The sequence below is a fragment of the Asparagus officinalis genome, chromosome 4 (genome assembly GCF_001876935.1).
Source record: "Asparagus officinalis chromosome 4, Aspof.V1, whole genome shotgun sequence".
NCBI classification, from domain to species: domain Eukaryota; kingdom Viridiplantae; phylum Streptophyta; class Magnoliopsida; order Asparagales; family Asparagaceae; genus Asparagus; species Asparagus officinalis.
Genome location: NC_033797.1, coordinates 20572871 through 20585016, shown reverse-complemented (window position 1 = coordinate 20585016; position 12146 = coordinate 20572871). Strand labels below are relative to the sequence as shown.

The window sequence follows — 12146 nt, the reverse complement described above, 5'->3', positions numbered from 1 at the left end:
CACCTCCTCCGCCAGCTCGCCGCCGCCGCTGTCCTCCGTTCCCCTCAGCCCCGACCATGCTACCACCCGCCGCCACGTCGAGCCGCGCCACCACCCAAGCCCTCCCCCGCTGTCCAGTGAAGGTGTCGGTGCTGGTGGTGCAGCAGTGCAGGGGGATTTGGGAGGAGAGTGTTGGGGGGATTTGGGGGAGGAGGGTTGATTTTGATTTTTTTAGCAGGATCGTCTTTTTTTTGGTGTGGGATTGGAGGAGAGGGAGAGAGAGATGGAGAGGGGATGGGTTAATGAAGGAGAGAGAGAGAGAGGGAATGAGGGGATGGGTTGAGGACCGGAGAATTTTTTTTGCGGAAGCGACCTTTTTTGCACGGGACTAACAGTCCCGTGCAAAAAAGGGTCGATTTTGCTCATTTTATTGTTATACGGTCGATTTTGCCTATTAAATTTAAAAAAAAGTCGATTTTCAAAATTTGTCCTAAATCAAATCTTTAACAATGAAATGATGCTCAAACAAGCTTAAATTTTATAATTAAAGTTGCATAACTTAACCATATAAGATTGTAATTATAAAACTTTTAGCTATAAAATCGAATAAGCATTCAACAAAAGGCAAACATAACTAGGGCATGTTTGGATTTTATTGGGGTTAAGAGAAGTTAAGGAAAAGGAGGGGAGAGTAGAAGGGAAAAGAGGGGAGAGAAAATAAAGGAAAATAAGGGAGTCCCTTTCCCATTGGTTGCACACCAAAATGTGGAGAATAAATTTTGCATTATTAGGGGTGAACTAAGTTAAACTAGGTTGAACAATTCAACACTAAAAAAAACTATCTAAACGAGATGAATGTTTCCCCTATCTTTTATTCTTCTCCATTATTCTAAATCCGAATAGGCCGCATGATGTTTTTGTATTTGAATTTGAAGAAATTTGCAAAATAGATCTATTTTGCTAAATATTTAGCAAAACAGACCGTTTTGCTAAATATTTAACAAAATAGGTCTATTTTGCAAATTTTTCCTTTGAATTTTCATGGCAGAAAGTTTCATGCAAGAAAAATTCACCTACAAAGATCAATTAAAAAAAGAAAGAAAGAAAGGAAAATAAAACACTAATTGGCCTCGGGTATGAATCTTAATTTCGAAATATAAGGATTTATTTATTCAAAGTCGGGTGCGGACCAACAGAATTGAACTCCAATTCGTCAACCCATCGACCGGATCCTTCCTTGAGCTAAACCCAAAGAGTGGTGCTAAGGGCACACCCCCAACCACACCCTCCACTATACCTCCTCTCCCTCTATAGTGTATTGGGTCCCACATTAAATTTTTTTAAAAAATTTAACGTGGAGCCCAATGCACTATAAAAGGAGAGGAGGTGTGGTTAAGATGGAGAGGAGGTGTGGTTAAGATTGTGGTTGGGTGTGCCCCTAACATTTCTAAAACCCAAACCCCAGAAACCCTACTCTCCAAAACCCCGGCAACAATTTTTCCCCCTTTCATCTATCCTCGGTTTGACGATTTCGAAGAACAAAAGCGCGGGATCCCGAAATAAAACCCTAAACCCCATCGTCGATGGCGAGCGCTGCGGCCGCCATAGATCGAGCAGCGAGCTCGATGACCATCGACGAGTCTCTCTGGTGGGATTCCTTCGTCTCTCTCTTTGAAGAGCTCGACGCCGTACCCCTTCCCTCGGATTTCCCAGATCACCTGGTACAAACCCTAATTCCTTCTAACTCAGTGCTGTGGAGATTCAAGAGTAGCTGAGCTTGTAATTTTCGTTTGCAGGTGAAGAAAGTGAAGAGCAATCGTGGTTGGTTCCTGGATTCGGTTACTCGGTTCAGGAGCCCAAATCAGGCTTCGAAGCTTGCTTTGGATTCCCCTAAAGTGTCGATTGGATCTCTTAAGTTGGTTGTGAAGCCAGAGCTGAAAGAGGCAGCACTTCGAGTTAGCTCGTGCTTGGTATCTTCCTCTCCATTAGCTATAGAATTGACTCATTACTGTTTAGTTTTTGAAATCTTGACAATTCTCTCGAGGTCGTTGATGTTCTTATATAGCTGAAAGCCTAATTTCTTTCAAAATTCACTGTTTATTTTTTGTCATTGGCGAGTTACTAAGGAAAGATACCTACTTCTATTCTCGATCTCTTAAAGAAGCCTGATACTGAATCATTTGCTTATATGGTGGCCTAGAAGTTGGATTTGCTATTTATTTCTTGATAAGAGAAATTTATTTTCATTTCTGTCTTCAAATCTGTATATGACCAAATTATGCCATCAATTTAGTTGATTCTGAGTTACAGCATTCCATTTCAGGTTTTCCCACAAAGAATAGGAGTCACTTTGATGAATGAGTCAGTGAACACTTTACATATAATTTAGATATTGCTGAGCTCAAGGATTGAACAACACAAATTTTTACACACAGGTTTTCTTTTTGTTGCTGTAGGTAATGCAGATATATGCCTTTATAGATTGGGCAGATAAGAAAATTGACAATAACTTGCTTGAAATTAATGTATATATGCATTTTTTCTATACTCCATTATAGTTATTTATATACTTCTATGTTTTCTACATGGTATATTTCATAAAAGAACAATATGTTCCATAAGCAAGGTGTGAATGCATCAGTTGTACAGGCAATTGATTTCATCTCTTACTTCATTTACCACATTTATCATGTCAGCAATAGTTTATCCTTCTGAATGCACAAGTTTCATTATTACAGATGAGCTACAACTGACGTGCTATTCATTGTATCAGTGTTATATAAAATGGGTAGAGCTGCTAGGCTCGCATCAAAAAAGACAAACCCTAGAAACTTCACTTTAGATGGCAGTCTAGGTGATTGCCTGTTTTATTGGATTACCAGTATCATGAAAATCGGTTGCATTAAGCAGATGACTTGTTGCTTGATGTGTGCATAAAGTTTTTGGACAAGCATGTACCACTGGCAAATGAGAGGGGTTGGACCAATCTTCAGGGACCTAATTATACTTGACTGACCTCACATGAAACCAACCAGTTTATTACATTGGTCAAGGCTGCCTACTGGTCTCATATATTTGGGTAACATAATTTTGACTTGTCAAACCTGTCAGTATGGTCGGGTTAGAAATGTGGGTCAGGTTTGCAATGTGGTCGCAGCTAAGGATTGTTTAAGTGCTCAATTTCATGTGCAAGGACTAGGATTTGAACCCACAATCAATTGTAAAAGCCATTTGGATGGTAGGTTCTTACTGTCTTTGAGACCGCGTTGACATATTTATTCCTTCTAGCTAAATGTTTCTTTTTAAGAGGAACCTAGAAGTTCTCATTGCCACAAAGTTCTAATCCTCACCATGATCTTGTTAAATAAGTTATATTATCTATGCCAATTTTCTTTACCTCCTTGATGATTTAGAAATATGTTAATCAAAGTCTGTGCAGCAATAATTATTTAGAACTTTCTAGCATAAAAGTTCAGTGACAAAAATTCTTGTTAATAGTACCTGTATTATATTTGTCAGATTGAGAACTTAATTTTTGATGCGGCAATGTGGAAGAAACGGATAAAATATATGTTTTCTGTGATTATTCATTTAGATATATTTTTTATGTCAGAGTTTTCTTTGAGCAAGTAGTTTGATTACTTTATATTATTGTTTTCTGTGCTTCTGATGCTTTATTTCCTTATGCTTAAGTTAAAGTATAATGGGTAAACTTACTCTCTAAATTGATATCATGTGGTGCCTTTTAGTGCTTGGATGAGGTGCAATCATACATTCTCGTCAATAGGTTTTGTGAGCTTAATGATTCTGTTGCTGATTTTGAGAGCCCAGACTTTCTGCATCTGGTAAGATTCTTTCCTCATTCTTCTTTTCGAAAATTTGGTGTCACTTCTTTGTTGCTGCTCCGGTGCAACATTGCTTTTTTGATTCACATGGATGATCATTATGTTCACTGAATACTTGTATATGACATATATGCATTTGAGTTTTTGTCTATTTTTTTGGAAATTAATCTTCATTGCTGCTTGTTGAATGCCCGAACCAAGCAAGTGATTACCTAACCTAATCACTTACAATGAATTTATGGAACAGAACCTATTGAGGCTTTAGCTCTTAAATTTGGATCAACATGACTATGAATATTTGTGATTTTATTAATGTTGAGCACTAGTAACAAAGTGTTATGTACATGATGTTCGTGGAAAAAAAAGATTATATATGATGTTTAAATCACTGTTTAAAAGGGTTGAAGTGCAAGACAAAGCGTTGGACCCTTTTATGAAACAAGGCATAAGCTTCATAACTTACTTATATGTAGTTATATAATTTATAAATATTGTAAGCATACAATATATAGTTGTATAATAATACAAATCAATAGTATACTGAACTTGTAATGCCTCAAACCCTCTATTTTTCTGTAGTAGCTTGTAGTTGGTTTGTCCCAAATATCAGGAACTTACTCTGACTCAGGAATATGTTGATATTTTACATGGAACAAGCATGTCATACTTTTGTAAAATTCTGTTTGCTAGTCACGAGACATCCTTCTGCTGAAACTTCTAAACGGTATAACTTCGGAAACCATATGTTATAAGATGTGGGAGGATTTTGTTTCCGAATGGTGATTCAAGAGCCACTAATTGAAGATTAATTTGGTACACATCAGCAAGCTACTGGACTATTTAAGTTACTGGTCAATTTCTGGTAGATGTGCACCTGTTTCCGGGGGAAGTACGGTTTAATTTTCTGCTGTCTGCATGCGTAAAAAAGAGAATTAGACTTTTTGCCGGACCAACTATGGTTACTTCTGCAGACAATTGGCTTATATTAGTATTTTGATTTGGTGATGTACAGTGTAAATTAGATACTGTAGTCACAAATTGACAAAACAATTATCTGGTGGGATAAATCATAGAGTGCATGTATTCATATATTATATATGCTATTTCTTTAACATTCTTGTCTTTTTTAGCCTGCATTATTACTATTAAATATTGTGTAGTTATCCTATAACATGTTGGTTCAGCTATGTTCGTTGAATAACCTTACATGTTTCTGTTTACCTTTTCTTAGGTCATCTGGCTTGAAGTTGACCATTGCCTATAGCTGACATTGCTTTTGTTTTGTCTTTTCAAGGTACTTCTTCAGTATTATTATGAAAGGCAGTGTTTGTTGAAGTGCATCAGATGTATATTTGTGCGTGCTTGTAAGTCTTTCATGCTTAAGTCATATACATCCTTAATTGTCACCACCTGTTGTCAGCTTATTCAAGAATTTGCAATGGATCATTAATATCGACATAACTGTTGATGTGTTTTCTTTATGTTTGCAAAATAATGACGTGCAATTCTTTTCTTGAAAATTATTATTAGATTAATTTAATTGATGAAAAAAGTAGATGTGATCTCTCCCCTTTGTTTGGCTTGTTCCTAGCTTCAGTTTAATAGTTATGAATAGCTCGGTCAAATCAATGTTATGTTGGATTAATTTTCAAAGGTCCTCTTCCACGTAGTTATGTGTTTTCATCTTGTCATACTCAAATAGATCCAAGATAATTTTTTGAAGTATCTCATTTATATTGTGGTGTGCTCCTTAATCGTTTGTAGACTGATTTAGGCTTACCTGGTCCGTAGATTGCCAATTAAAATTGACCAGTTGACTCTAATCCCTCTACATTACAAAGGTTGAACAATTGAAGAAAATCTGTAGCAACAGTTAATCCAGGACAATCCATTAAAGTGGCATGAGAAATGCCTCGAGTTCTTGGTAAGCAACATGGCTTGAAACCCTTTAATACAAGGTAGTCATAAACTTTGGACATCATGAGTAGAAGTTGGTATTTTCGTCTGCGGCAGTTAGTTTTACTGTTTTCTTTTTAGTTATGCAATTTGTCAGTTTTCATCTTTTTATGAAGGAGCATTTATTATTGGAAGTGCTGAATTGAATTGGAACTTTCGGGAGTTCTAGTTGTTACTGAGTTACTTGTTTTTCTGAAGAGCTCCTTAGCTTCTTATGCATTTTTTTTTTCGTTTACTTTTATTGAGAGCTTTAGTCGTTCCATTTATGCCTTAACCTCTGGTTAGGTTTTGGTGAATGCCTGCTTCTAATTGATCATGAGCACTATGATCTAGGTGCCAAAAGTTGATTTCTAGTGAATTAATTAGTCTATGTTTTTGCTTGAAATGTGTGCATTCTTTGGTTTTAACCACTTTGAAGGCTTACTTGATTTTGATAATCTTTTACTGGACTTATTCTCTTTACGGGATTAGTTTAATGTATCAATCTTTTCTTTGTAGATCAGCACTTATATTGCATATACTTTTTATTACTATTGATAAATACACTCCTTGCTAATTAAGCACCAATTAATATTGAAAATGGTGTTATTTTCTGCAGTATGCTTGAGCAATGAATCTCATGCAAGCGATCCCCTTGTTCCAGAGGCTAAGCATTTGGTTCGTGATGGCCTGGAGAGTAGCCTGCTGTCTGTTCTTACTGACCTACTATCATCTGCAACTTCCGAAAAATGTGTAAGTTCCCATTCAAAAGTCTTTGGATGTTAAATTTGATCAAAACTATTCTAAGCCTTTCATTTATTGTTCAAATTATCTATAAAAATATATTTATTATCATTGTTCTCTCAGTCTACCACAATTAAACATGCACTTAATTCCTCCACCTTTAATCTCCTCATCATTGCCTTGTCTAGCAGATGACCAACCTTTTGCAGATATTAAAATTTGATGTTGAGATTGGACTTTTTTATTATACTTTTCAGTTTATTGGAACAACCTCTTAGGTGATCTCAGTGTCCACTTATGAAACTGTGAAGGAGATTTTACTTGTGTATGAGCTCCCATTACATGGTTTCCTTTTCCGATCCAGTTCTTTTGTAGTCAGAGTCCTTGAAGAAGTTGCCTTCCACTTACCGTCAATGTAAGCTGATACACTGAGGAGTAAATAAGTTCAAAAAGAAACTCAGTCGTTGAGAAATTTTAGTTATCAGTATTTCAGTAACCTTAAAACTTACTGCTCAAAGAAATAAGCAATGTTATTTGTCTCAAGTAACTCAAAAATGTGAACTTGAATACAGATTTTTCTCAACCATTGCACTATTGCAGTTAGTTATTCCTGACCCTCTCATTAGAAAATCAATCCTAGTGGTTTATTTGTTTCACAATAACTGATGATAACAGATCATGTACATCGTGTGCACCACAGTTGCTTACTAAAGACTATATCAACTTCTCTCAACTCCAAGTAACAAAGCCCCTAGCTTCCTGAATTAGCACAGTTACATGTATACTGCATTTTTCCTAACTGCAATGTTGTTGATGGATGATACATCTTGTTATCAAGATAATCAGATTTATGTTTCTATTACCTGTGCATTGCAACCTTCACAATCAGAATGCTGTGGTCTCTCTTCTGCATTCTGCTTCTGTTCGAAGAGAGGGATAATGGATTTGTGGGGGAGAGGGGGAGATTTTTAATTGTAATGGGAGAGAATATCAGAGAGGCCATCGTTTGAGAATAATATTGAAAATTTCACCAGAGATTGATCTGTCAAATCTTCTATAACTTGGAGGGAGGAAGGGAGGGTTCGGCAGAGAAAAAACAGGGGTAGTGTCAGGATTAGAAAAAGGATTCTCTTCCTTTTCACATTAATCAATGTGAAAAAGTTATTCATCAAAATTATATTGAAAATTGAACACCATTTAGGTTGGAGGAAAATTTCGAGAGAGATCACAATTTAAGGGACAAAATGGGGATTACAATAATTAGGAGGGTATCTACGGGAAAATCCCTTGATAAAAAGATTTCGCTAAATGTTCGTTTGGATATTTTTAGTATCAAAGAAGAGAACCACTTTTGGATATTTTTAGTATTACGATGGCATATGCTGTGATGTTGCAATGGAGTGGGACTCAGGCAGATATTCCTAACCTCCAAACTATAGTACTTCAAAGGAAAATGAGTGTAGTTGGAATAAAATGGAAAATACTGTTTCAATAACTTTCTTTTCATCTAATGTTTGTTATAACGTAGTTATTCAGGCTTCTGTTTAATAAATTTTACTTCTTTTTGATAGGCTGTTCATTCTTGTGAACTTAATTTGCTGTATATGAATTCTTAGTATTGTTATTAGAATCATTCCATAGCATTATTGCTGATTCAAATTCTGCCCCTTTAGCTTTCATTCTTTACATATCGTTGTCCGCTCATCTTCATTTGTGCTGTGCTCTTCAGGAAGTTGATTTTACTGTTCTTTGGCTGGAAGAATCTGTCATTGAAGATAACTTGATCTTGGACACTTTGTTCCTTGTTTATTATGATAATTTTTGTAGTTGCAGTTGTGAACAATGGAAAAGGCTATGCTCAGTTTTTAGGGTAAATCTGTTCAATCTCAGTCCTAAGCTTCTATTTTTGGTTCCTTCATGTTGCCAGGTTTATGATCTTATACTCTGAATATTTCAGGACATGTTAAGCGGCAATTTTAGTATTGGAAAATTAGTTGTTTCACTTGAAGCTAGGAATTCACTTGGTCATGCAAAATCCCAGTTGCTTCTTATTCTTATTGAAACCTTGGATTTGGAAAATCTTCTGCGGATGGTTCATGATGAAGTTCCTTTTAGGTTCTTATTTGAGCGTTATGATTTTCTCAACATTTTATTTTTCTTGAGAAAAAATGTTTTTTCTACATTGTTTGTAGTATATTTCATTTCTCTCATTTGATCTCTGTTTGTCTTTGTAGCCAATTTTGTTCTATATTATCACTATCAGATGTTCTAGAGATGGATCTTCTTGTTTCAAGTTTTTCTGACTTGGGTGCAAAAGAAGCTGGTCCTCTACTTCTTGTGTGGGCAGTCTTTGTTTGTCTTCTTTTGTCACTTCCTGGAAGGACAGAGAATAATGTGCTTATGGTACATGCAAGTTTGATACTATATACCTTAGTTGATTTTTATGTATGTGTGTTAAGATTCACTTGTACCTTTTCAGGAGATTGATCATATTGCATATCTCCGCCAAGCCTTTGAGGCTGCAGCATTTAGTCACATACTCGACATTGTTCGTGGTGATGCATTAAGGGACTCGGATGTAAGTTTATCATATCTGTGTAGCCGCTGTGATCTTTGTGTAACACTGCAATTTCTTGTCCAATGTTTAGTCTAAGATTATTAGGTACTGTGTGCTTACAGGTGAAATGGTTTAACCATAATAATATAATTTTACCCTGGTCTTGATGAATACTCAAATTCTAGGTTTCTAAAAAGTGGCTAGAAAACCTTAAATCAAAGCAGAAATGATAACACAACTAGATTGAGCGTATGTCTCTGAAACAACTACAAGGTTTAACCCTCTACAGAAAAACCTATTCCAGTGTAATGTTATTAATATTAGAGCCATTTCACCTATGCAGATTGCTGTAAATAAACACTTAAAAGCTGCAAATTCAAGCAAATAATTGACATCCAAGTTTTTGCCAATAAAAGATGAATCAGAATCCTAGAATTTGCCAGTTAATTTTAGGAATAATGAAGGACTAAATCCAAACATTGGAGTATGTGCATAATCTGCTCTAATCTATATACAAAGAGAGAATTATTATTGGATCTGATTGAAAGCTGGATGACAGATGTCAAAAATGTAGAGGATGAAATATACCTCTTATGGCTATTTCTCACTGTTTTCTATTCTTCTTGTTCTTCTTTTCTCTCATGCAGTGAAACCGTTTTGGATATCATGCTTAGTTGTGGGAGCTGTTTCGTCGAGCATTGAATCCTTATGACAGATATATAATATCCATGTTCTTTCCTGTATTTATTTAATCAATCAACTGATTAGCTGAAACAAAAAATTATTGAAAATAAATCTAGCTTAAGTGGTAGGTTAGAGTTAGAATTTGATTATTTTTGTAGACCCTTCTGGAATAACACATTCTCTTGTTTCTTGGATTATGTATATTTATTCAATTGAGTTTTGTTGTGTTATAGGTACTAATGTTCTTCGAAAGCTGGCAGATGCCTACATGTCAGTCTAAATTAAAATAACTGCATAACAGAACAGAATAGATTGTGGTTGTTAGTAAAACATTATAAGCTTTATAAGTTCAATAGATTTGACGATAAGTTGTTTTTGGAGTCAAAGCTTCTGGCTATCAGAAAATAAGATCCTCGCTGCAACAAGATATCCCATAGATCTTTGGCGCACACATCTCATACGTTCGGTAGATGGACTACCTCAAATGAGTAGTTCCAAATACTATGTTAGTTTGTTAGATCTTACACTTTCATGGTCAAGGAGGTACATGCCTTTTTTGTGCTTCTTTAAATCTCTCTCTCCTTACCCCTTCCATAGGCCTCCATCAACCCTAATGGTTTAGTCTTTTTCTTGTAAGTATGCAAGAGATCTTGGGTTAAGACATCAAAGCCCACTGCTATGCCTACTAGCCTTTCATCCCAGAAGTTTAAGAATTTACAAAGAAAGCAAAGTACCAATCAGTTCTATAACCATGGAATGGTGATCTCTCTTGGTGATTTTTCCTGGTTTATGTTTGTTTACATATATTTCTATGCACGTTTAAGTGTCCCATTCTCTAGTCTCTCTCCTTCTCAAGTTTTGGAATGTAGGGCTTTCTTTGGAACACTATGTATTTGATACCTGTGGTAACATGATGGCTAGGAATGCACGAAGGAAAAATATTGATTGGTAAATGGAGGTGGCAAAAATATGTTTCCATTTTCTCAATTTAGAAAGAAATTTTCAATACATATATATGATCTTCGAAGGTACATTGTATTGCCCATAGAGCCATAATGAATGCATGTCTTGGTTCATGGAGTTCGAAGAAGGCAGGAACTCTGTGCTAGTTCATCTTGAATGTCTTTTTAGCGCGTTGGAGTTTGTTTACTTCTGGCTTCTTCTAATGTACTCTTGGAAGTCCTGAGCCTGGGTCCTGATCTAGCAACTTTAGGCGGAGGACACCAAATGTTATCTAACATTGCTAGTAGTGATGACTCGTTATTTTAGATTAAAATGCTATCGATGTCTTTTACAGCAGAAATTACCTTTTAAATAACTCAGACACCAAGCGTAAATCTGGTGCAACCTCATGAGTCCCTTATTATTGATATATTCAATCAGATAACAAAGTGATGCATGCTGGCCTTATACAGAAGCATTAATTATAACCTAAACTTTTGGGTTGAAATTGTAGAGTTTTGTGAAAAAAAGAGTTGATTATAAGCATGCTATATTTTGAGGCTGCAATTGTTGCAATGTAGATGAGGTTTCTGCCTTTGTCCTTTTTCTGGTTTGAAGGAATGTGGAGGGCGAAGGGGGTTTGGGTTTTCTAAGCATGCTAGGCAGTAGCACCTTGTTTAAAAATCATCAACGTAGGAAATTTTACAAGCATCTAAGTATGTTGTGTCGGGTCTAGAGTTTAACTGTTTAAGTATTGTAGTGCCATAAGAATTGAGCGCGTAAGTTCCTGGTCAGAAGAGCCCATAGGCAGTATAAAATCCATACTTGTAAACAGTGAATAGCCTTAAAAAGCAAAGCTGAGCTCATGTCATATATGGCGAAATATATATGTCCGGAAGATTCCTATGCCATGAGCTACTGCTGTTCACATCCTGCCCTATTTCAAGTTAAGTGCAAGCCTACCAGTTTTAAGATGGCCAGCTGATGCCTAGGCGAATTTGTTTTGGCTTGGATTTTCTATTTTCATAATAGCCATAATTGCATAAAGGGCTGTTCACTGAATATATTTTCTGATAAGAACTACAAATGCAGTGGACAGGATTGTTGAGTGGAGCTGTGCAGCTGCGCTGTTGTGTTATATGTGGAATTGTGAACATGTCTGTTGTGTTTTATTATGCTGGGCTGCTGTCTACCACCTCTAATTCTTAGCTAATTGTTATAGCATATAATGCATTTAAACTGATATCTGTTTTTCTGAAACAATTGAGTAAAATTTCATTACAGGGCCCTATTTCTGGTTATTTGAGCGTCTTGAGAACAGTCGTGTCAGCATTTATTGCGTCCTACGAGCTTAATCATCAGGTTCGTTATTTCACCCTTTTTTGGTGATGAAATATTTGAAATATTCATTAATATTTTGTTTTATTCCATTTTTGTGGAGGCACATGTAATTTCTGATA

At 36.0% G+C, this 12146-nt stretch overlaps 1 protein-coding gene across 3 annotated transcripts in view; it reads left to right on the top strand.

Annotated features, from left to right (window-relative positions):
* LOC109836876 overlaps window positions 1407–12146 on the top strand; it is a 65464-nt gene continuing 54724 nt past the window's right edge. For all 3 annotated transcript variants that reach the window (XM_020404917.1, XM_020404916.1, XM_020404915.1), the window contains exons 1-10: window positions 1407–1700; window positions 1776–1949; window positions 3729–3824; window positions 5119–5188; window positions 6379–6512; window positions 8233–8373; window positions 8461–8618; window positions 8738–8906; window positions 8983–9081; window positions 11971–12048. In XM_020404917.1, coding sequence (XP_020260506.1) covers window positions 1563–1700; window positions 1776–1949; window positions 3729–3824; window positions 5119–5188; window positions 6379–6512; window positions 8233–8373; window positions 8461–8618; window positions 8738–8906; window positions 8983–9081; window positions 11971–12048 — 1257 coding nt within the window. In that variant the 5' untranslated portion in view covers window positions 1407–1562. The remainder of the gene's footprint in view (window positions 1701–1775; window positions 1950–3728; window positions 3825–5118; window positions 5189–6378; window positions 6513–8232; window positions 8374–8460; window positions 8619–8737; window positions 8907–8982; window positions 9082–11970; window positions 12049–12146) is intronic.